The sequence below is a fragment of the Colletes gigas genome, unplaced genomic scaffold (genome assembly GCF_013123115.1).
Source record: "Colletes gigas isolate AHSC1104 unplaced genomic scaffold, ASM1312311v1 Colletes_gigas_Sc00004, whole genome shotgun sequence".
NCBI classification, from domain to species: domain Eukaryota; kingdom Metazoa; phylum Arthropoda; class Insecta; order Hymenoptera; family Colletidae; genus Colletes; species Colletes gigas.
The window spans coordinates 10,635,487-10,658,357 of NW_025106633.1; the positions used below are offsets into that span (position 1 = coordinate 10,635,487).

The 22,871-nt window shown below is 46.6% G+C and overlaps 1 protein-coding gene across 3 annotated transcripts in view; it reads right to left on the minus strand.

Moving 5' to 3' along the window:
• LOC122405246 (dopamine receptor 2) overlaps positions 1–22,525 on the minus strand; it is a 35,354-nt gene extending 12,829 nt beyond the window's left edge. For 2 of the 3 annotated variants that reach the window (XR_006259752.1, XM_043409835.1), the window contains exons 1-2: positions 19,810–20,554; positions 6,994–8,429 (exon numbers count right to left, since the gene is read on the minus strand). Coding sequence is in view for 2 of the 3 variants with exons in the window: in XM_043409835.1 (XP_043265770.1) it covers positions 6,994–8,204 (1,211 nt within the window). In the remaining variant the exon portion in view is untranslated. Of the gene's footprint in view, positions 1–6,993; positions 8,430–19,809; positions 20,555–22,470 lie in introns of those variants that run through there. The other variant, XM_043409836.1, reaches the window with a different exon arrangement.
• Positions 22,526–22,871: the final 346 nt, after the last annotated feature.

Below are 22,871 nucleotides of genomic sequence, written 5' to 3' on the forward strand. Positions count from 1 at the left end.
TGAAAACGGAACGGAACGGGACGACATTACCCGAACGATCGAGCCTCTAATCTCACCGATCGATAATAGACATTTAACGATTTTCGTCTGTCAATCGTTAGCAAAATTATTTCAGCGATCTCGCAGCAACCGTATATGTATGTAATTTGCTCGTCTTTCGAACGACGAAACGTCACGATGACGTCGATAATGGTATACGTTAGATGCGTAGATAGCGTGCATCGTTTAATCCGACGTCGTTAGACAAGTGTGTCGGCTTACCGTTTCTCGCTACGCAGTCGCCCGTTTAGGATATTATCTGTTAAGCGTGCATCGCGCGGATCAGCGACTGGCGTCGTGACGCGTTGCGTTCGCATCACGCACGACAGTAACTGCAACACGTGGCGAAATAAGCGTATGTAGGAAATTTGAACGGGTGCGGCCACGCACGGTCAGGGATAAGAGTAAAAGAAACCATCCGACAACGATGCAGCACCCGTTTTACCCTGTTTGTTTGCGAGCAGCTTCCTAGACGTCTCGGCGTCGCGTCGCGTCGCATCGCGTCGCGTCGCGTCGCGTCGCGTCGTATCGCGTCGAGTCGGGATTTTGGCGACCGCTGACCGGTGCGGTGTCTCTTGAACGTTCTAGTTTTCTGGCTAGCCAACGACGAATCTTGGAATGGATTTCTGCTCGGGAAACGGACGGGTAACAAAAAACTTGTTAATACGTTTTCAGTAAATTTTAGCGTGGAAAGAATACGGAATATCAAGAAACGTCCTAGAAATTTGAGCAAGGAAATTTTCTAATTAATGCCTTAGCAATTAATACGTAATACGTAACAGGCATATTGGATTCTGGTTAATTTTTTAACGCCGTTGAGCCTGTCTCGTGGGAGGAATCTTTCAACGTTTCAACACGATTAGACTCGAATAAAATATATGCGGCGGGGTCTTTTATTCATTCCAAGATAGATTATGCTCCTTTATCATCGTATACGAAGTTAGGAATGGTCAGATAATTCTTTGACCCAGAGAAATTTCATTGAGATAACCGAGCATGGTGTCGGAGGCAGCCGAAGCAAATGCAAATTGGACTTTTCGCGCGATAACAAAGGGCTCGTTAACAGAACCCGATCTGCTCCCGTTTCCTGCCGCTTCTCCTCTTCGCCTCTTCTTCGTTCTTTCTTCGCTTTTTATCCGGTCACTTGCGACGCGACGCCGCGAATCATAATTCACTTCGGTGCAGGACTTTCAGTCGTAATTCATCTAGTTAGGAGTCGCGCGGAAACGCCGGATCGGAATTCCTTTCCTTCGAATCACTGAACTCTGTTCGACGACGAAATAACTTTACATCAAGTTGATACGTTGCTCGAGTAAATTCTCACTCTATGATTTTTTTCAACAATTTACGATAGCGGCGAGAAGCTCTCGCAGTCTATCACTCTGTTGAGTGCGAATCGGTGCGGCGCGGCGCGGCGCGACGCGACACGTTGCAGCGTCAAGGCACGCTAAACAGGACGAATAATTCACTGGTTGTACATTGTACAATGAATTATTCATCGTCGAGGATAAATTTTCGTCTGTTGGTTAGAGCGGCCGAGAGAATCGGATTCGGAATAAAACATTTCTAATGTCGAATATCGCCCGCGAGGGCAACATTTTAATTAATCTCTTATTTACGGTTATAGAGGTATGTATGTATCTCGTGGTCGTGTTCGTACACCGTTCGCAAAGATTTATGGGGTAAATTGTCAGGCAATGGAATCATCGAGGTACGTATTTTTTCAACCATCTATCGAAACGATGATAAGAATCGAAATTTGGAAACGAGTCGCGTTCGAACGAACAGAGAAAAGTTGTGCGGTATTGAAAAAAATGTTTATTTTCATTTCCACGTATGTATAAACCGTACAACCATAGAACGTTGTCAACGGTCGATCGAAACGTTGAACGGCTTAGGAGCGATCGATTATTATTGATCGTCCGGCTGATTGTAAGCGGGAAAGTTGACCGATCGTCGCGTTCCGGAGACGAAAGAGACACGTTCGTTAGTGGGTAAATCGAAGGCAGGGTAACGAACGAGCACGTTAGGATGTTGTATGTAATAGCGAGCTCTGGCTAGCCAGCGCAGCGGTTCTCGGCTAGTCGTACGTGTAGCAATGGTACCCGCGAACTAGCACGCTTCGTGGCTTAATGCTGTAAATGCGGTAAAATCGATAGTCTCTCGGACTTTCTCCAGGGTGTGCAGGGACAGGAGGATCGCCTTCGAGGTCGAAAACTGAGCAACCTCGGTGCGACCAGTGGCGAATGGTTATTAATAACGAATCGATCGTGCTCGAAAGTAGTCACGGGGTTGGATGAAAAGCCAAGCCAAGCCGAGCCGAGCCGAGCCGAGCCAAGCCAGGTCAGGCCAGGTCAGGCCAGGCCAGGCCAGTCCAGTCCAGGCCAGCCCAGCTCAGCCCAGCCCACAGCCCAGCCAGGCCGTTTTAAAAGGGACGAGAATTTGTTCGAGCCTCTCAGTCGCGGATGAAAGTCGTGAAATGGTCTGTGATAGAACGACCAGTTGGCCGCCAACTCATTTACCGCTCGAATAAATCCCGAGTGTTCTCTTCGATTCGTATTTCTGGTTCGATCGAGGCATATTCGCGTCCAATGTTGAACGACGATACCCCCGATCCGACTTGGACCGCTTAGATACGTTGATCGAACAACTGGGCCAAACATCCTCGATCGTCGGTATTATTCGTCCGCGCGATTCGTCCGTAGCGAAATTCGTAATTGTAGAGTTTGGTTCGATTCGAGTCCACGGGTCGGATGATATTTCTAACCGCGGTCTTGGTTGATTAAACCAAACGGCTACCTCGAATCCATTAGCAGTAATACGTAGACGAGGGGTTCGCGCGTATATCGTTGATCCATATCACTGGCGCAGAAAGGACCTCGTAAAACGACGATACGAGCAACTTGGATATCGACCGATTCGCTACACGAATATGCTTTCGTTAGGATCGAACAGTACTCGATTAAATATTACTGTTATTGGAACGATTCTTAATTTACGAGTGGTACGATCGCGGTTTTTTGGGTTTCGACGCGATAACCCCCCTGTACATATCTATTTATACGATAGACTGCTCGGTAATTTATTCGGTGCTGAAAATTACGCAACTTGATTCGATTAAAAGTTTACGCGAGTATCATCTGTTGGTTGCTTTCCGGTTTCGTTTCCTTGGCTACGATTTTCTACGACTCTACTTACTTTTTCCCTGTCTCGCTTCCTATACCACCACCACCCCCCCTCCGGCCCTTTAAACTTACCGTCGTTTCAACTTTACTTGTAGGATGTTCGTGTCCATTCCTGTCCTGTCTTCGTTCCTGCCCTCTCTTCTCCTCTCCTCTCCTCTCCTCTCCTCTTCTCTGCGTTTCACTTTTACTTTAATTCCTTTTACCGGCGACGTTGTATTTGGTATTTAAGGCGACCAATTTTTTCTATCTTTCCGAGTGTCCTTGCTGGAAATGCAAAAAGAAGCTATCCCCGAGTAAGTGTCGTCCCGAGAGCTTGGAACTTTCCGGGGCTGATTTCGCGAGAACGAATAAAAGTAATTTCCTAAAGAGCCCCTGGTTCTATCCTCATCCGTGACCTTGGAACCCAGATTTCTTTCTTTAATCCATCGTGAAACGCACCGTTGTTTATGCGTGGCAGGCGTGTAACGACGCGGATTATTTTTCTTATCTTGTTGGCCGTAACAAGGATTCTCGCGAAACGATCTTGCTACAATTTCTTCCTTTTCCCTTCTCGCTCGCTCGAAATTTCTGTTCCTCGGTGCAATCTCTTTCCCGTTACACGTTACGAACCGAAATTCTTGTTCGGATGTTCATTGAACCGGAAAAGAAGAGGAACGCGCGTCGCGTACCAAATATAGCTACGTATACGTATGCCCACGGATAGGTGAGACGTCGTAACCTTTGATTCTTTGAACGGTGGTGAGAAAATCGATAAAGCGCCACTCTGCGCTTCACATCTGCTACTTGGTTGCCGGTTTATCTATCGTTTCTTCATTTGCTGTAAACGTTGGCGGGCGTATTACATTGCTTTAGACGCGATTCCGACTTCTCGTTACTTTTCAACCTTTAATTTATCTGTAAAAAAATATCGCTAACAAAGATTCCTCTGCAACTTTTATTCTTCTTCTTCTTCTTTGTTAAGGCACAGCATAGAAAAGTCTCAGATTTTCGAGAATCCTAGATTTTTATCCAGGGAATATTTCTTCGCGACGCTTTTATACCCCGAAAGGGGTTATTAAAAGTTTAACAAGTTCCTTGTACTTCCTCTACGGGTTCCCTGACAACCCGTCCTCTTGGTACAATCAATGACGTCCTCCATTGTATCACATCCTTTGATTCGTGTACCAACGCGACGCGACGCGACGCGACGGTGAGAGATTTAGTAATCGCAATGCGACAGCGAATAAAGCCTTGTGAAATCGAGAACAATATCGACTAGAAAGTTCCGATCCATTTCTCTATCGTTCCAGTATTTAAATCTTCCATCTATTTCGATTATTGGTACTCGCGTCTCGGGTATACAGGTTGAGGCATACAGGTTGAGGCGGAACGGATAAAACTACCGAGCAGTTGGCGATTCTACATGGAAAGATAAGTAGGAAAGGAAGAATAACGTTTAATTCGTTCGCGGGCTTATTTTCGAGAAAATCGACTTTGCAGAGTCGCGCTTATCGGATATGCGTGCAATAGAGTAACGCTTGGACTTGATCGCAAGTAGAAATAATTACTAATGGTCAGACGCGGCAGTAAAATTGTATTGAATTGCAGGGGTATCCGTTGAAATGTCTCTTCCAGAATGTTTGATAGGAAAAAATGTTATTGATTCGTTGCGTCGCGTCGCGTCCCGTCGTGTCGTCCTGCCCCTCGCCACTCCACTCTCTATGCATACGTATTACAATATGGTTTGTTCTTGTTTGAGCTCCGGTCGGTAAAAGAATCGGACTCGAAAGACTTCCTGCCGATTAGCTCGTTAAGAGGAACTCTTGTTCGTCGAATTTTTCATTGTGACTGCAACGACTCGTGAAAATAGCGAAGCCTCGAATAGTTTGACCGTCGAAAAGCACCGCGTGTCGATCGTGCCGCGAGTCTTTTCGCCAATTTCTTTCTTATACACGGCCAACGTACGGCCGTTCCCTTGAAACTTTACTTCGTTGTCCTTGCAAGCGTCCACGTAGAAAGATCCTTGGCGAAGAAGTAGCTTGTTAACAGAGACCGAGACCGAGACCGAGACCGATAAATATACGTGTACATATGATATACATATGTAGTTGGCAGGACCAGGAGAGCTTGGGCTCTCGCGGATTTCACTAAAATAGAACATAGATAACATTTTGCTCGACGCAATACCGTGAAAATCAGATTTTCTCGCAAAAGAGAAAACCGAGGTTGCGTGGTTGCTTGCTAGGCTAGATGCTCATCCTTGAGTCGCATGCTCTCGAACACGACAATTTATCGTACGTTATTTCGAGTTTTTACTCGATGCGATGTTTACGTTTCGTAAAATTTTTAAACGGATCAGGAATGTTTCTGTAATTTCATTTTCTCTCTCATTTCCTTTTGTGTTCATTTGTGTAACCTGTTGGCAATGTTTCGAGTGACACGAAAATGGTAACGCATACACACACACACACACACACACACACCGTTCTCTCTACTTCCTTTTTGGTTCGTTTTCCTCTGTTTCACTTACGCTGTTTATTTTTCCCGTGCCAGGTATCGTCGTTATTTATCGTCGAACGTTGTCGTCATTTTTCACGAGAACGTATTACAGAAGCGCGGTCCCGGCACGCCGAGGGCGGAACAGCCGCTTGGTTACTCGGTTTCGGGCAAAACGACCTTTTGAAAAATCAGTCGGTGGATGTCTCGTTTCCTCTCGTAACCAGAAAGTCCGAGATTGATGAAACGGCCGAGGCGGAGATCGATCCGGTGCGTCGTGGCGTGTTCAAGTTGGAAACAATCCACGAACACGTTGACGGAACGCGCCGTTAAGAAGGATTTAATTAAAGGGGCAAACGAGACTTGTTGTTGGGAATAACGCGTCCAACTACCTATACATATAGTTTTCTGTTCGCACGCGATTCATTGTACGGTAGGTAGTACATATTTTCGCGCTCCAGCCAGCTTCCCCTTGCTCTCGCCCTCGCCTTCGCCCTCACCCTCGCCCTCGCCCTCGCCCTCGCCCTCGCCCTCGCCCTCGCCCTCGCCCACGCTCTCGCATTTCGCGCACATGTACAGTGGCGCGTAATTAAATTGCGTTATTTGCATACCTTCCGCCTTCTCCTGTAACTTTGTCGGCAATTATTTACGATGCATCCACTCGCGAGGACGAGTACGGGCTCGCTCGAACTATACATACGTACTTATGTATAACCAGCATCGTCCAAGACTTTTCGATCGCTAGAATCAGCATCGTGACAAATATTGTACACGGTTATACGCTTGGGGAATAGAAAATACTTGTTCGATCATTCGACGACGAGCTTTGTCCGGCACTTGTTTCGACTATGCCCGTGCAATTGATTCGCTTTTAATAATTTCCGAGTAGGAGAGAACGCGAGGCGAAGCAGTCGTTGACCGAAACTTTCCGCTTGGTGGTTGTTCCGATAAATTGATGTAGATCCCGGCTCGTCGACATTACTCCCGACAGGGGTTTTATAGAAGCCTCGAGGGCACAAGCGCGCTTACTTTGTTCCCCGACAAGCGCGGCGATGCGTTCCGTCGAGCTTACCAGCCAAATTGTCAATAAATAGTTGCAAAAGGTAGATTTTGTCGTGCGATAGGTGGTTAATGTCTGTCGGTTTTCTATACGGGAATCGGAGCAAAGTTAGCCTAATCCGAGCGGCGAATCGCTCACTCTTTCTCGATAAAAGAGAGGAGGGTGTGTGTAAAGGGTGCGTTGGGTGGCTGTAAAGGAAACGAGGCGTCGAAAATGACGATCGAATTGACTCACCTACGAAAATCTCTGCTCCAACAGGCATATATAACCGGATTCATCCCGCTGTTGATCCAACCGAGCCACGTGACTGCCGCGAACACAATCTCCTCCTGCCATATGCATTGCGTGCAGAATCCCGACCAAAGGTTCACCACGAAGAACGGCAGCCAACAAACGATGAAGACGCCCATTACGATTCCGAGGGTCTTCGCGGCTTTCTTCTCCTTGGCGAATTTCGCTAGTTTACGCGATAGCGAGAAATTCTTTCCCAAATGTTGCTTGTTAATTCTGGCGGAGGGAACCCTGGTCAGGCAGTTGTTTTGTATCGCCGTCAACGGTTCTTCGAGGTCCTGCAAATCCTCGGGCGTACTCGAGGCGGTACGGAACAAGTGTCTGGCGTCTGTGTTTGTCCCGCCTCCTCGATGTATCCTCAAAGTGAGCTCCAATTCGCCGGAGGCCATGATAACCTGCTTAGTACCCAGCTTGAGACTTCTCGTTTGGATGACGGCGGCTCTGTAAATCTTGTAGTAGGTAAAGACCATGACGAACAGCGGCACGTAAAAGCTGATGGTCGAGGAGAAGATTAAATAACCGAGATGCTCGGTGAAGGGACATTTGTCCTCCGGCACCTCTTCGGTTCTGACTGCTCTCCACCAAGCGATAGCTGGAAACGAGATCGCGCTAGAGCAGATCCACACGATGCCGATCAGAATGGCGGCCCGTCTCCTGGTCATTCGTCTCGGATAGGTGAACGGATCGGTGACCGCCCAGTATCGGTCCAGGCTGATCACGCACAGATTCAAGATCGACGCGGTCGAGAAAAGAACGTCCAACGATCGCCATACGTCGCACCAATCGTGCGTGAACAGCCAACGGTTCTCCAGCACTTCGTAAATCGCGCTGAATGGCATCACCACCAGACCGACCAAACAGTCCGCGAACGCCAACGACGTGATAAAGTAATTTGTCGCCGTGTGAAGGTACCTCTCCCTCACCACCGCCAAAATCACCAGCGTGTTACCGAACACCGTCGCCACCGAGAACACGAACAAAAGTATCGCTAGACCGACCCTCTCTGTCGCTAGGTTCCACAAATCGTCCTCCTCCTCCTCGTAACTGGTATTCTGCGACGGATAGCCGCCGTTGTAAAAGCTTCTGTTCAACTGTTTACTCGGAACGATTGACTCTTCCTCCGATCCGAGCATATAGATCGCGCTTTCGTTCATTTTTCGTCCCGCGTAGCCAACCGACGACGACAGATCGCGTGCCTTCTTCCCCTATCAGGTGGTCCTCGTTTCCTCCAAGACGCCGCCACCGCCGCCGTCGCCGCCTTTCCTCCTATCGATTCCTCTATACCGTCTCATTTTCACTCGATTACATACGCGTTACTACACCTTTCTTTCGAACGATTATTTTACGGGGCACAGTCTCCTCCTCGTCTCGCTCGATATCTGAAACAGACGAAAAAGCACAAGTAAGAGCAGAACCGTGCACACGCCGACACATTAACCTAAAGTTACGTTATGCTCCGCCTCGCCTCGCCTCGCCTCGCCTCGCCTCGCCTCGCCTCGCCTCGCCTCGCCTCGCCTCGTCTATCCTCGGGGAAATGGTTCTATTTTATTCCAATCTGCTCGCAAACCAGCATACTACCCTTCGACCGGCTCGCGACGCTGCGACACACTTTAATTAATAGATGGGGAACAACTCGCGTAAAATACAGCAATTTATCAGTTTCGATTTCCCGCGAAACAAATACGCCCGACCGTCACCGACCGTCACCGACCGTCACCGACCGTCACCGACCGTCACCGACCGTCTTATTATTCCTGATAATTATACTATTTCTGCCACGGACGTTTACTCGTATTGCCAACGAAAAGAGAGATATTTTCTTTTGCTTTTTCTTTTTCTACGCTAACCTCCAATTATTTCTCTCCGTGTACCTATCGTTTTAAAATTCTTTATTAACCTTCAGAGGGGTTTACATTTGATTAGACCAAAGGGAAGGAGTTTCCAACATATTGCAATCGCTTGGGAAATACGTGCTCGTTGGACCTTGTTTCGATAAATTTGTTCCACCGGTTGAATTAGCAGTCGGACGTGAATCAACCTTTTTCTCAAGACGTACGACCATCGAATAAAAATAATTTCAATTTAAAGTGATTTTTTTTTTAAATCATTCTCCACGTATAGAATCGTTTTATAAGCTTCAGACTATTATTATAGAATTATTTTTGCGCGAGTCTTTCTACGTAGTACAGTATCCATTCGGTTGACGAGTTTGGCGTGTTTCCTGGTCGAAACGAGCGAACCGTTTCTTCGCCCAAAGTACCGGAATAATTTTCCTCTCGGCGTAATTGTCAATCATTTCGCAGCGGTACGGTGCGGTGCGGCACGGTGCGGCGTGGCGCGGCACGGCGCGGCGCAGCGTTCGCTCGAACGAACCGTCGATGCAAACGATTTAGCAATTTTTCAACGGCATACAATAGACCCCGCGCGTCTATATTTAGCGAGGAGAAGCGTGGATAAAGAGGCGAGGGAAAGCGGTGTTACAGAGGGGTCTGTGATTTCGTGGCCAGACCGGAGCTTGGAAACAGGGCCGAGCTTTCATCCGTGACCTGGGAGAATGTTTACCGGTACTTGATCAAAGGGGTTTCGATCCTCGAACGATCGGGCTAGCCCGCGCTACATCGACTCGAGCCTCGGATTTTGTCTCGTTCACACCCCTTCGACGTCATCATCGTAGCCGTGTCGACGTCGCGTTCCTCGCCGTAACACGTGTCAGGGCCGATAAACCTTGCGTCGCACCACATCTATCCAACACCAGCCGCACCACGCGCTGCGCCCACACAACCCGACACGTCGCGGCGGTTCTTTTCACCCGCAAACCAGTCAGCCGAATTTATTCTTTACTTTAAATATGTATTCTCCCTGTCGTTGGTGCGCGCCAGGCTTTTCTCAGCATTCATATTTCGAGACCGTTTCGTTCCGCTCGTCGAAATTCTACCCTGCACCATGTACGTTATTATTATCATCTATTTACTTGTCACGAACCAAATAACACCCATTACTTGACTACAACGATCGATCGACGATCACTTCAAACTTGTAAATTCTCGTAGGCGAGCAATCGACGATCAAATAACTAATAATCGCGGAAGGTAGCAAGGTAGCAAGGTATAGCAAGGTAGCAAGGTATAGCAAGGTAGCTTTTTGCCCGCAGGACTCTGCTCCGTTGCTTACCAAGTTTCAAGCGGTACCAAAATTTCGATCGTTACCGCTATTAACTAATTAAACGACGATTAGAGAGTCGAGAAACTTGCCGTCTCTGATCGATACGACGACGTTACAACGATCGCGTTACTTTTCCATTGGAAAACGGAACTGTAGCAATCGGTCGATCTCATTTGCTTGAAAAACCTTTTTGTCGTAAATGTCGCGGCGTGGCGTGGTGTGGCGTGGTGTGGCGTGGTGTGGCGTGGTGTGGCGTGGTGTGGCGTGGTGTGGCGTGGTGTGACGTTCGTATTAAAAAACAGTGTACAATTTTTCCTCGATGCTTCCTCTTTGTGCCTTTAAATAAATACGCTTCAACGATGATCCGTAAATATGACGGTACGGATACGAGTGTAATATGTTTCGCGAGTATTTTTAATGCAGGTTAATTGATCGAATCAAGTTATTTAACCTTGAGTAAAGTAGGACATTATTTTTATTTAAAACGTCCGTATGTATACGTATCTGGAAATATACATTTCGCACGGTCGCTAATAATGTCGATGGACCGGTGTCAGGGAGCGGTTAAAATTTAATAACCTTGTACATTATTTCCTATAGGGAATGAAAATTGCGCAAAGAAGAAACGAATCCAACAGTTTCCTGTATCACGATACATATGTATGTCGTAGCTGGTTATTCCTGTTACCCCATTAACCGTCGAATCGTCCGTCCGGCACGTTCAGGTCAATTATCAGATTCCAATTCATCGAGTTGCCAAGTTCCTTTACCACCGACAAACACCAAACGTTATCCTCTTCTCAGCTGTTTCTACAACTTGTCTGTTTCCGAAAATCATCGTTCGTTGCAACACGAACAGAGAACTTTTTTACAAAAGCGCCTTTTCATTGGAATACGTTGAATAGCATATACATACTTCTTTCTCCCCGTAAGATTCGACGAAAAGAATAACTCAGGGGTAAAAATTACGGCAGAATTACTCGTTCCCGGACGTTTCCTGACAAATGCGTTCTTTTATCACCGTTATAGATTTAGAGGATAACCGTGATCGATTGCCCTCGTGCCAGGAGTAGAAGGCAGCTGCGCAACGAGAGAATTCTTCTCTCCGTTTGAAATAAAACCTGGTGTCGTTTCCGATCCTCTTCATCGTTTTTCTTGTCCGATCAACGTCGCCTCGATAATAGGAACGATCAGCTCTACAGGTACGATCCTCGGCTGCGACATTAACGAAATATTACATTGATCGAAAGGATCACGGTGGTATTGCGGGAGAATAGAAACAAACGCGAGCGAGGAATGTAATTGTCCGAGGGGGATGGGACTGGTGGCGGTGGCGGTGGCGGTGGCGGTGGCGGTGGCGGTGACGGTGACGGTGACGGTGACGATGATGACGGAGAGAAATAGCTATGGTTGTTTCGTGTACATTAGCGTTCTCGTTAAATCGCTAATCGAGCGCGCAATCGTCCATCGAATCGAAATCCTATCGAAAACTGTTCTCCCCCAGAGTTTGCCAATCGATGAATCAGGTTTCCGCGAGTGAACTACATTGCCCGACTATTCGGGCTCGTGTCGGCCCGTTATCGAAATTTCACCAATCCGAGCGATCAGCAACGCGACGATGCCAGGCCGGGGCGAGTCGCTTTTGTTGCAGCGACCGTAAACTTGTTATTTTTTCACTTGTTTCTATTTCAAAGCGAATAGAATGAAAATCCCTGTACCGGACTGGCGCGTACCGACGAATTCGGCAAACACGACCGGATGCATCAAACTTCCAAGACCGTGTTTACCCCGATGATTTGTGCCTTGATTTTATTTGCTCGCCTCGACGTGTACCTAAAAAGGCAAGCAAATTAACGAACGAAAACATGACATCGAGCAAACGTATCGTGCGATATCGCGCGATATCGTACGATATACATATGTATTAAACGCGTCACACGAACGGAACCATTGCCGATTGGGCATCCTAACGCTCGTTTGAAAATACTATTACAAAACTAATGGTTTCGTTTTAAAGAAAACGGGTAATTGCATTTTGCGCAAGCTCTCGTTCGAATCGTATCGTGTCGTGTCGTGTCGTGTCGTGTCGCATCGCATCTTTACTTCCCGTCTACTTTCTTTTTTATCAGAGTTCTTTCTGATAAATGTCGACGTTGTATATTCCGTTAGATCTCTCAAAGGGTCGTATTCTCGTTGAAATGAAATGGTGGCCGCTTAAAAGATTGGTGCAATCTATCCAGATGGCCGCATTCGACCAACCAATAGATTTTTTCGCAGAGAAGGTCCTATAAAAGGCGATGCGATCGGGAAATAGGTAAATTCTTTAGGTATAATATGTATACTGGTTCGAAAGCGAGGAAGAAACGTTTCCGTCAAGAAGCAAATAAATTTCCACGAACAGGAATATTTGTATTCGGTGACGCGTAATCCTTGGAACGCGTTACTTCTCGTTACGCTCCTGTTAAATTACGCGTGTACGTATGTAGGTAAGCCAACCTATGCGGCGGTAAACACGGCTCATGTCGATTACTTAATCGCGTTACACGCTCCAACGGGATACCGTCGAAGAATCTTTACGCGTCGCGTCGCGTCGCGTCGCTACTCGTCGTTCCGTCACGTTCCACGATTACGCGAACCGCCTTGCGCGTCATCGATTTAACATCTCGATGCATCGAACGTCATGTTCAAACAACATCGTACCATCGATTCCTCTATTTAACACTCGGTACAGACGACCAGCCAACGATAGATATTTACCATTAATTATTGTAATTTCTATTAGGAATATTTGAAAAACATGAAAGTGGGTTCGAACGATCGAACAAGTTCAGGTTCATTGGTCGCAAGTATAGAGAAACTCTGTATAAGGTTGGGAAAAGGTTGGTCGCGCAACGAGACGATGGAGAATCAAGACATAGTCCGAGTACGTGAAACGCGTTCCCTATCTCTACGTTTTTGATGCTAGAATAGGAATACGTGGAGATCCATCTGCTGATGGCGCCCGCAACGGTTCTATGAATCTTGATGTTGCCTCGAGTTCTCTGGGTCGCGTCGCATCGTGTCGCGTGGCGTCGCGTGGCGTCGCGTAGCGTCGTGTCGATTGCGGGCTACATTTATCGACAGGACATGAAACAGGTTATCCGATGGTACGATCGGCGCGGCGCCTATCTACTCACTCAGAATTCTTTCAGTAAAACGTGAACCAACAGACCTCCAGGGACAAACTTGTTTAAATAGTTTGTTGCATTTGTACCGTTTAGTGAGTTGTGTTCGTTGAGCGATCCAAGTAAAAGTGTAGTATCGCTGGTACGTTTATTGGCTGAAAATCATCATATAATTGAAATCCTGTCATCCTACGTACAATGTTAAGAATGAGAAGATGATGATCGCTGGCAAAGAAAGGGGCTCGAAGGTATGTATATTCGGCGATGGTCGTTTAATCGATACGGACCCGGACCCGGACCAGGACCCGGACCCGGACCCGGACCCGGACCCGAAGCCAGACCCGAAGTCGAATACGAGTGTTCGGAGCATTCAACGCTCGGATAAATTAAGCAGGAGAGACGATGATCGGGTAAACGTAAATCGGATAACTGGACTGTTCCTCGTCGAGGGGTGCTGCATTCGATCCTGAAAAAACAGGACATGCAACCTCGAAACAGTTTCGCAACAAATTTCAAACATTTACTGCGGTAACTACGAATTAACGCGCGTCGTTTCGCATCGGTTTCTGCGAGCGTGCATAGCCGAGAGTCAGCCAGCCAGCCAGCCAACCGCGCCACTGCACCCTTTCCAACGATCCGTTTCAACTGAAAATAATGCTGATGCTGTAACCTACCCACATATACATATACCCCTTATACCCCTCCCCCTTCCCCTGCCCTCTCGTTCACACTCTGCTTTAGCCTCTTTTTCTCTTTTTCTCTTTTTCCTGTGTTTCTTACGTTGCTATCTTCCTTTTGGAGATGCCGCGCCACGCCGAGCCACGCCGAGCCACGCTATATCTATCACTAATAGCCGGCAGTTGGATAAATGGGTTGGAAAATGTGTGCGATAATGTTAGGTTATTTTCGAAAGCTTTCTAACCAATTAACCGTGTCAAAGTATTACAACTGATTTTCCATGATTCGATATGTAGAAAAGCTACGAGGCACATTAATTCCTGGTGGCTCCGGAATAAGCTTGTTTAGTTTTACGATGCTTTTCGTAAGATTCAACGAGATCGAGAAGCGTACCGAAAGACCGAAAGACCGAAAGACCGAAAGACGAGTTTCGATTAGAAAGGATCTTGGCCGATCAGGGATATGTGGATCTTCCTCTGTTATAACGCGCGAAATGTTGTCGTCGATGTCCCTTCGAACTCCGTACCCGTAGAAAACGGCGATCCTATCGAAGAACGCACGCGTCACTCTCCGTTTAAACACTTACAGCGATCAAGTCTAAATAACCTGCCTTCGATCGCTTTACTCTGTTCATTAGTTTTTTAAGCGTTATTAATTCCACGGGTCTAACAAACGCATACGTATGTATTTACAAGTTAAAGGCGTTGTTAAACAGCGATCGATCGATCGATCGATCGATACGTCGCGTCGTGCCGAATCGACGGCCAACAATTATGTACATTAACGTGACGTTAACGAGTTTCTGAATGTTTCACCTGTTGCTTATCGCGTCGTCTATTCAAAAGCATTGTTACCGAGGCGACAAAGTATCGTTCGCCGATCGGGACTCTCTACAGCATCATTGTAACTTGTTGCTAAATATAATAGATACAATATACAATATGTATGTATATTTCACGTATAGGAACTTTGGTGTCAACTGTAAACAAATAACACGTAATTTTGGGCGTAAGTCCGGTCCAATTATATCCGAGTCAGCCGGTACAATTTCGATTTACGAGCGTATTTGAAATTCGCGAACCCTCTGCTATTGCGTTACAATGATTCTTTGGGTGAAACGTCCTGGTCAAACATCAGCTCCTCTCGTTTCATCAACAAATGCCGATCGATCTTTATTTACAAGTTAAAGTTTGTTTTGCGTCCAGCTCCGTAAGTAGCCTCGATTAACACGTTGACGCAGCGTGTCGACGACTACCGAGCGTGCTCAGAGTCTATGGATATATCGTATGTATGTATACATATCGTGGCCAGACTTACAAGAAACTTTGGTCTTATCACTTGGTTGTACATGCGAACAAAACAGCTGGCTAAATCCCGATAAATCCTTTCATTGTTTTCACGCGGGCTAGCGAACCGCGAACCAAGCGAAAGAAAATCACCGGTACCCGGGACCCGGTACCCGGGACCCGGGACCCGAGATCGGGGGTTTGATTAAAGACGACGTGGTGAGGTGTGGCGCGACGCGAGGCGACGCGACACCGTTGTCGCTTATGCCTTTCGATACAGCTGTATGTAAATATCAACGGGCTGACGTAGGTATGCAAGAATAAAAATACATCGATACGCTAACGATTATTAGCGGTAACAGGGGTAAATTAATTTAGTCCGATCGACGATGCTAATTAACATCGACTATCAATCCATACATACACGTATATCCTTAAAGTGGATCAACTTGAATTCCTACTGGGAGGTTAAGGTTAAATCAGGGGTTGCCAACTACAATGTACAAATTTTAATCAAAGATCGCAAACGGTTGCTTGTTATTCTGTATCGGATACAGTGAGCCAAGTCGGCCAGTCAGATAGTGATTAGTGATCGCGCGATGGAGTATCGTCAACGTGACAAATAGCAGTAATTACGCGACGCGTTATTTACAGCCGTGGCGAATTACGCGGTCGATGTATGTACGTGTACATTTAATCAGGACGTTGGAATTGTAAATTATTTTTGTTGGTTCGTTCGGCCGTGAAATTGCGTTTAAAAGCAACGGTGGAAAAGGAACCGGTCAAGCGCTTTCAAATTTTCACCACGAAATGTTCGACGCACACATTTAAACCGCGTATTATTTGACGACTTTGTGGTGGCAGCTCGACGAATCTGAGAAAAGACACTGTTACGAAACGTAAGCGTGTTTAAAAAATTGTCGCGCCGAGCAACTATCCCGAGCTGAAAAATCTCTACCAGCGAAACGAAAACTTGGTCGCGCAGAGCCCGACGATTATTTCGAGGAGACGGTTATACGTCGTTGAAAAGGCTAAAATCTTAACCGAGAAGAAACGCATACATGTATGTACGTAGATACATATGTAGATAGCGTCTCGTTACCGAACCTAACTCGTAAGATTTTACGCACGTATACGAGCCGTTGCTCTTAACCGTCGACCGCCCATGTAATTACTTGCACACCTTACGAGCCACGCTTTTTATAAACGACCTTTTTTTTTACCTCGGTCGAGCGACGGAGGTTGTGTGGAAGGCATAGTCGTGGGGCGAGCACCGCTGGAAAAATTCTTCACCAAGTAACGAAGCGTGTTTAGGCCCGTAACGCGAGTCGCGCACCTTTACGCCTTTACGCCTTTACGCGTTCGCGCCATTACGCCTTTACGCGTTCGCGCCATTACGCCTTTACGCCCTTACGACAGCCAGCGCAATCCCCGACCGGACCACCTATCAAACCATATTTACTTTATTAACAGATTTAACAATTTACCACGTTACTTTTTATTTTCCTTCGTTTCGCTTCCCTAGAGTACCTTAATCGTACGACTTTCCTGCTCCGATATCATCCTCGACATTTTCATCTTATGCCTTTTAGCCGGAAATTTGTCCAAATCTTGGATCGGACTGCTCGATAAACTATGCTCTTGAAAATGTATCGTTGTCGTTACATATCTTCTCTATAGACGTTGCTTCCAAACTGTAATTCGATCTAAAGAATTTTCGATTTGGTTTTTGGTATAACGTACATATGTTGTACTTACGTTTCTTTTCCAACGAACAAGCAACAAACTAAATTGCGCTTAAACGTCGAAGCGAGAAACGTGAAAGGAACATAAAAGGAACATAAAAGAAAACGTTCTCGACCAACTATGTATAATAAATAGGAACGTGTCTAGCGCGCGTAGCTGTTATTTTGTTGGGAGGGCGACAAGGGGAAAGATAGTAGCAACCTAATTTCCATTCTAACCGCGCAGCTAGCAACAAAATTCTATCGATGCTAGTAGCTTGTAGGGCTCTCGGATAAGAAGTAAACACGATAGTAGAATCGGATAGTGTTGTAACGGGGGAGCTGCGGCAATTCGACATCGAATTGCCGCTTGTTTGTAAGAAACAAGTTTTCGTACGTGTACCTACATATTATGTCACGATAGAGAAATGAATTTACATTCTAAGGAATTGATGATTAAAAATCAAAGATGCGTAACAAAAAAATAGTATACAGGGTGTTTGGCCAGCCCTGGGAAAAATTTTTATGGGATATTCTAGAGGTGAAAATAAGACGAAAATCAATTTGTTGATCGAGGCTTGGTTAAAAAACGTATTAAAAGATTAAATTTCAAATCATTTCAAATCATTCGCGAAAAAATTATTTTTGGTTGCGGGGGTCAATTACAATCATTTTCGTTTCCTCGTCGGCCGTTATCGTATCCAAGCCTAGTTTGACAATGTCTCGGAGAAAGGACGAGGGGGGATCGTCCCTGGACAAGATAGTTTCACTGGTGAAAAGGACTCTAATGGCAGAGGGTGGATGGATAACACTTGGGTCGGTGTCACTGGTTTTTCTCTTTTCCTCGTTCATCTCTTCGTTTACATTAACGGGGATCCTGGAGACGTCGCGTCGCGTCGCGTCGCGTCGGATCGCGTCGCGTCGCGTCGGATCGCGTCGAGAACGGATGTCGATTTGTATTCTTTCGCACAAGTGGAAGGGAAGGGACTCTTTTAATAAGTTTCGAATACCGTTTCTTTCTCTATCTATGCACCGAGTGTTATTAAAGTCGACGCTTCTTTGTGTCTCGAAAGTACAGAAGAGAACGGTATGCTCGGAACGAAAAGTGAAAAATTTCCCAATTAGACGGTGAAGCTAGACGGTAAAGCTGCACCAAGGATTTCACTATTGTTTAAAATACCAGCCACCGTGTGCATAATAAAATACTAGTTGACTCGGGCTGCTGTGCAGAAGATGCAAACTCGTCGTAGTGTGGTAGGATTGGGACAAGAACCACCGATGATTACTGGTTGTTAAAGGGAACCGTTGCGGTCAACGAGGGATCTACGAGGCTCGATTACGCTGGTGGAAATTGAAAGATTGACCGGTTGGTTGTTCCTCGTATGCCGGAAGTTATCCAGTGTCAATGACTCTTTTCTCTTTCTTTTTTTTTCTTTCTTTCTTCCTCTCTCCCGCGATCGAGTTCTGTTCTCGTCTGAATCGAAATAGGTAAACGCGAGAATCTGCGTCGAGAATTTCTCGTTGAAACACGATATCCGATAAAAAATAATATCCACCGATCGATGAAATAACAATAAAGATAGGAGATAAGAAAAGAGTCTCGATAAAGTGTAGGTAAACCGCACTAGAGTAAAAAATAATCATCTATATCGGTACTTGTACGTATCTAAGGAGAGTGTGTGTGTGGTTTGCAGAACAGAAGCCGCTATCGAGGGTTTACATGGAGATGGGTTGTTAAGAAAGTATGTACTCGGAAATCCGACAGTAAATTCTTAATACGTAATAGTCTCGGAAACTAGCATCCAAGCGACAGAAATTTCTCACTCGAGAAATTTCTATTCCCTATCGAGATCCTGTATATTCGTAGGTTGGGCCGTGTACGCGTGTACTATGGTTTATATCGAGTATCGAACGGGCCAGGGAAACCTTGTAAGGTTCGAATCCCCGGGATGGGAAAGCATCGAGGGCAGCTAATCTCGGTCTTTACCCTCGTTGCTAGTAAAAATGTTCAAGTTCGAGAGTTGCATTTGAAGACGTTAATGAGGTTAACGGGCATGTATAATAGTTTGGCCGATATAGAGAGTTTGGGGTAAAAAAAAAAAAATTGTATGGAAAGTCGAGAGAACGATCGTATCTGGGCAAACATTTTTCGTTTTCGGCGCAATTCTCGGATCTCGGGATACTCGAGACCCTCTTAACCCGATTGCTCGCCACCCTCCTCCCGAGAGAGAGGATATTAGTCCGATCTGATCTAATGGAACCACGAGAACGTTTCTCCCCGTCGCGAAACTTGCTTATCGATGCTCTGTCGTCGGAAAAAATCGTTCAGAGTCCCTTCTCCTTTCTTTTATCTGTAAATTTGTTCATGTTGGCGTTTCGTCTACTACTCGTTTATGTTGTTGGCTTTCGGTTTCTACGTCGCTAGAAATCATCGATAAGAACCATCGGGCGATACCATTCGAACGTTCGTACCGTACAATTCGTGAAATCCCGGATTAATCGAATTACGCGAATAAAAGAGTTTCTCGTGTGATTTGTTGGTTTCTTTGTCGTTTCGTGGTACGAGCGCGTCAACAACGTCCGGGGTTACGGTTTAAATAATTCCGGGGCTCGGAACGGTGAAATAATGGAAAAAGAGTCCGAGTAGAAGAGAATGGTTGGTCGTATCGTGCTGGTATTCGAGGAGAGTAAAAAGATAGACGTGTTTCGCTGACGGTGAAATAAATAAGGATCGTTAAACGTTACCTGACATCTAAATCCTGTGAAGCACGTTGCTCAGTCTTCGTTGTCTCCCGAGTTGGTTCGGTTGGACGGATTTATCGTTCCGGGAAGGGTTTCATTATGGATGCACAATTAAACCCGAAAGTAATTCGATCGTGGAGTAATCGGGTCACGGTGTTCGTGGATGCACGTTACCAAGTTATTTACTCGGTACAGAGAAACCTAACACCAGAGTCACCAGCGACGAACAGTTCTCGATCAACACACACGCGGCACCTAGTACGCGCACATCCGTCCGATCGTGCTTTTCCCCGTGGAGCAATATTTCTGCGCGACAAACGGAAACGAATCACCGTGTGTGCACGGCAACGAACCTCTCCGTAGGATCTTTCGCGTTTCCTCGAGGTACCGACTCGTCCGCCCAGAGTCGAACCTCTTCTTTAACCTCGATACACTCTTGTCCAAATTTCCGCCGATATTATATCTGCTATCCGTTTCGTGTTTTTCTTCTCGTTCACCGTTTTTCCATCCTTTCCCGTTCTGTTCCTGGCCCATCGGTGACGATCCGTCCTCGACGTTTTTCCCTCTTTTAACAACGCCGAACATTACGATACGCGTTACGCGGCTTTCCTCGAGCTATAGCCGACGCGAAGGAAGCTGGGATAGATCGCGCGACCAAAGTCGGCCAACGATCAAGGAAGGATGTTTAGAGGAGGATTTTCCATCGACGAGATTCAGCTGAAAATGCGAAACGGACGTGCGTCGACTTGCGTTTTCTTCCCAAATCTCTCCTCTCCTCTCCTCTCCTCTCCTCTCCTCTCATCTCCTCTCCTCTCCTCTCCTCTCATCTCCTCTCTTCTCCTCTCCTCGTGACGCGACGCGACGCGACGCGACGCTTTAGCGCAGTTCCATGCAGTCAGGCATCTCGTATCGGAACGATAACCGACGACGCATCGTTTACGAAAAAGCGATATCAACCGCGTATTGGAGATTCGTAAAAGTACAAATGAGATCCTTGGACGCTTAGCCAGCAACGCTCAGAGCCGATTATTCGCTGCTCGTTTCTAAAACGGAGCAAACCAAGTACACGATTCGATTCAAACGACACCGCACTATGGATCAACACGGCCATTTTCATTTCTTCGAGCAACACAATTCCAAATGTAAATACTTATTAGACAGGTTCAGAGTGGTTCGTAGAATATAAATTTCACCTTTTTAAAAGCAGCGTTTACCTTTCGAAAGAAATTCTGCCGGAAAAGCCTTGGATCCATTTATCGGTTTCCTCTCTGGGATAAACCGTCCCTCCGGTTGTGCCTTGAAACGGCAGTGTTCACCTAACGAAGAATCGGTAGAAAGACACGAACGAGTAAAAAACGTTTTGTTTTGTTTCGATCGATCTCGATCTTTTCGTCTTGGAAAATTGAAAGGGACACAGACACCTGACGCGACACAATATCGACCAATTGAATTTTTTTTTCTTCACTGCTAATTTCCGATACGACCAGTTTATCGCCGACTAGCTAGCTGCTCGACGATCAATCCTCGATCAACGAATACACGCATACAAGTATACACGCATAAATAGGATACGATACGTATACGTGTAAGTACGTGTACATTTAATACGTGGATATTTTCAAACGGGCGACAACTAATTTCGACAACGTAGAAAATGCTAATTCACGACCAAAGGCCAAATCTCGACTGTCCGAAGCTGTTAGCCAATCTTAAGAGATCGTTGCTAAACAGTGCAATCTCGATACGAATCAATTTGCTCGCAATTAACGGAAGAATACTAACTGTCCGTCAGGTAGCACTGTTTCGAGACACTGCACCGATGCATCGGCATTTTCCCAGCTCCGGTGTTACTCGATTCGCGTGAATCCCTCGATTTATTCCAACCACTTGATCTCTTACACACGGTACGTTTTTAAAGAAATCTTTTTACAAATACCTAAGGATAGAGAACGATTCGTGGCAAGGTTAGTCTCGCGTAGAAAAAGGTATCGTAACGGACGTTCTCCAGCGGTACGTGGTACTCGGTCGAGGAACACATCGGTTACCAAAACGGTCAGCATTTCGCCCAATTGTTCGTGCACGTTGCTTTTGGTAGGAACGTGTTCAAAGTCGACCGTTGTTTGTATTTCTTTGCGTCGCCGATACCGCGAAATCTCGCTGAATCTCATCGAACGGAACATCGGGATCGTCTTTCTAGTCGTTCTGTCGTCGTCCATGCGGTGAGCCATGACGACCATGATAGGGGATCATGATACCGTGGGAGAACTTTAATGACTCAACCCGCATACGCGTACCCACGACGCGATTAATCGGATAACTCGCGACCAAGAGAAAAACAGAGAGTCGAAGGGGTAGAAGGCGGGAAAGAGAAACGAACGAACGAACGAACGAACGAACGAACGAACGAACGAACGAACGAACGAACGAACGAACGAACGAACGAACGAACAAACGAACGAACGAACGCACGCACGCACGCACGCACCCACTCACCCACCCACCCACACACCCACCCACACCCACACACACACAGAGAAAGAGAAAGAGAGAGTGAGAGCGCGCGAGCGCAAACGAGAGCGAGAGCAATAGCGAGAACGTGAGAGAGAGAGAGGGAGGGAGGAGAGAGAGAGAGAGAGAGAGAGAGAGAGAGAGAGAAAGAGAGACAGTTGGACTCGCGATTTTCGTCCTGGAGGACGCCGCGCCGGGACGTGTTTCGCGGTTTAAGAGGAGCGACTGGTGCCGCCGCGTGGCCCCAAACCTCTGCTCCCTGTGACGCTTGCGCTTCGCGTACAACGGCACCCTCGCCGCGACACGACGCGACGCGACGCGACGCGACGCGACGCGACGCGACGCGTCGCGACGCCCTTCCTTTCGATATGCTCACGCAATTCAGACTGCGTCTAACCACCGTGTGCGATTCACACATATTGCTCTTTACGCTTCCAGCTACCGATAACCTTTACAATTTCTATCTCGGAATATCATTCGAGAATGACAAGTTTTTTTAAAGCCTTGAAACGTTTGGAAGGATCGATGAGCAGCTTCTCAATGTCTCAACTCTCAAA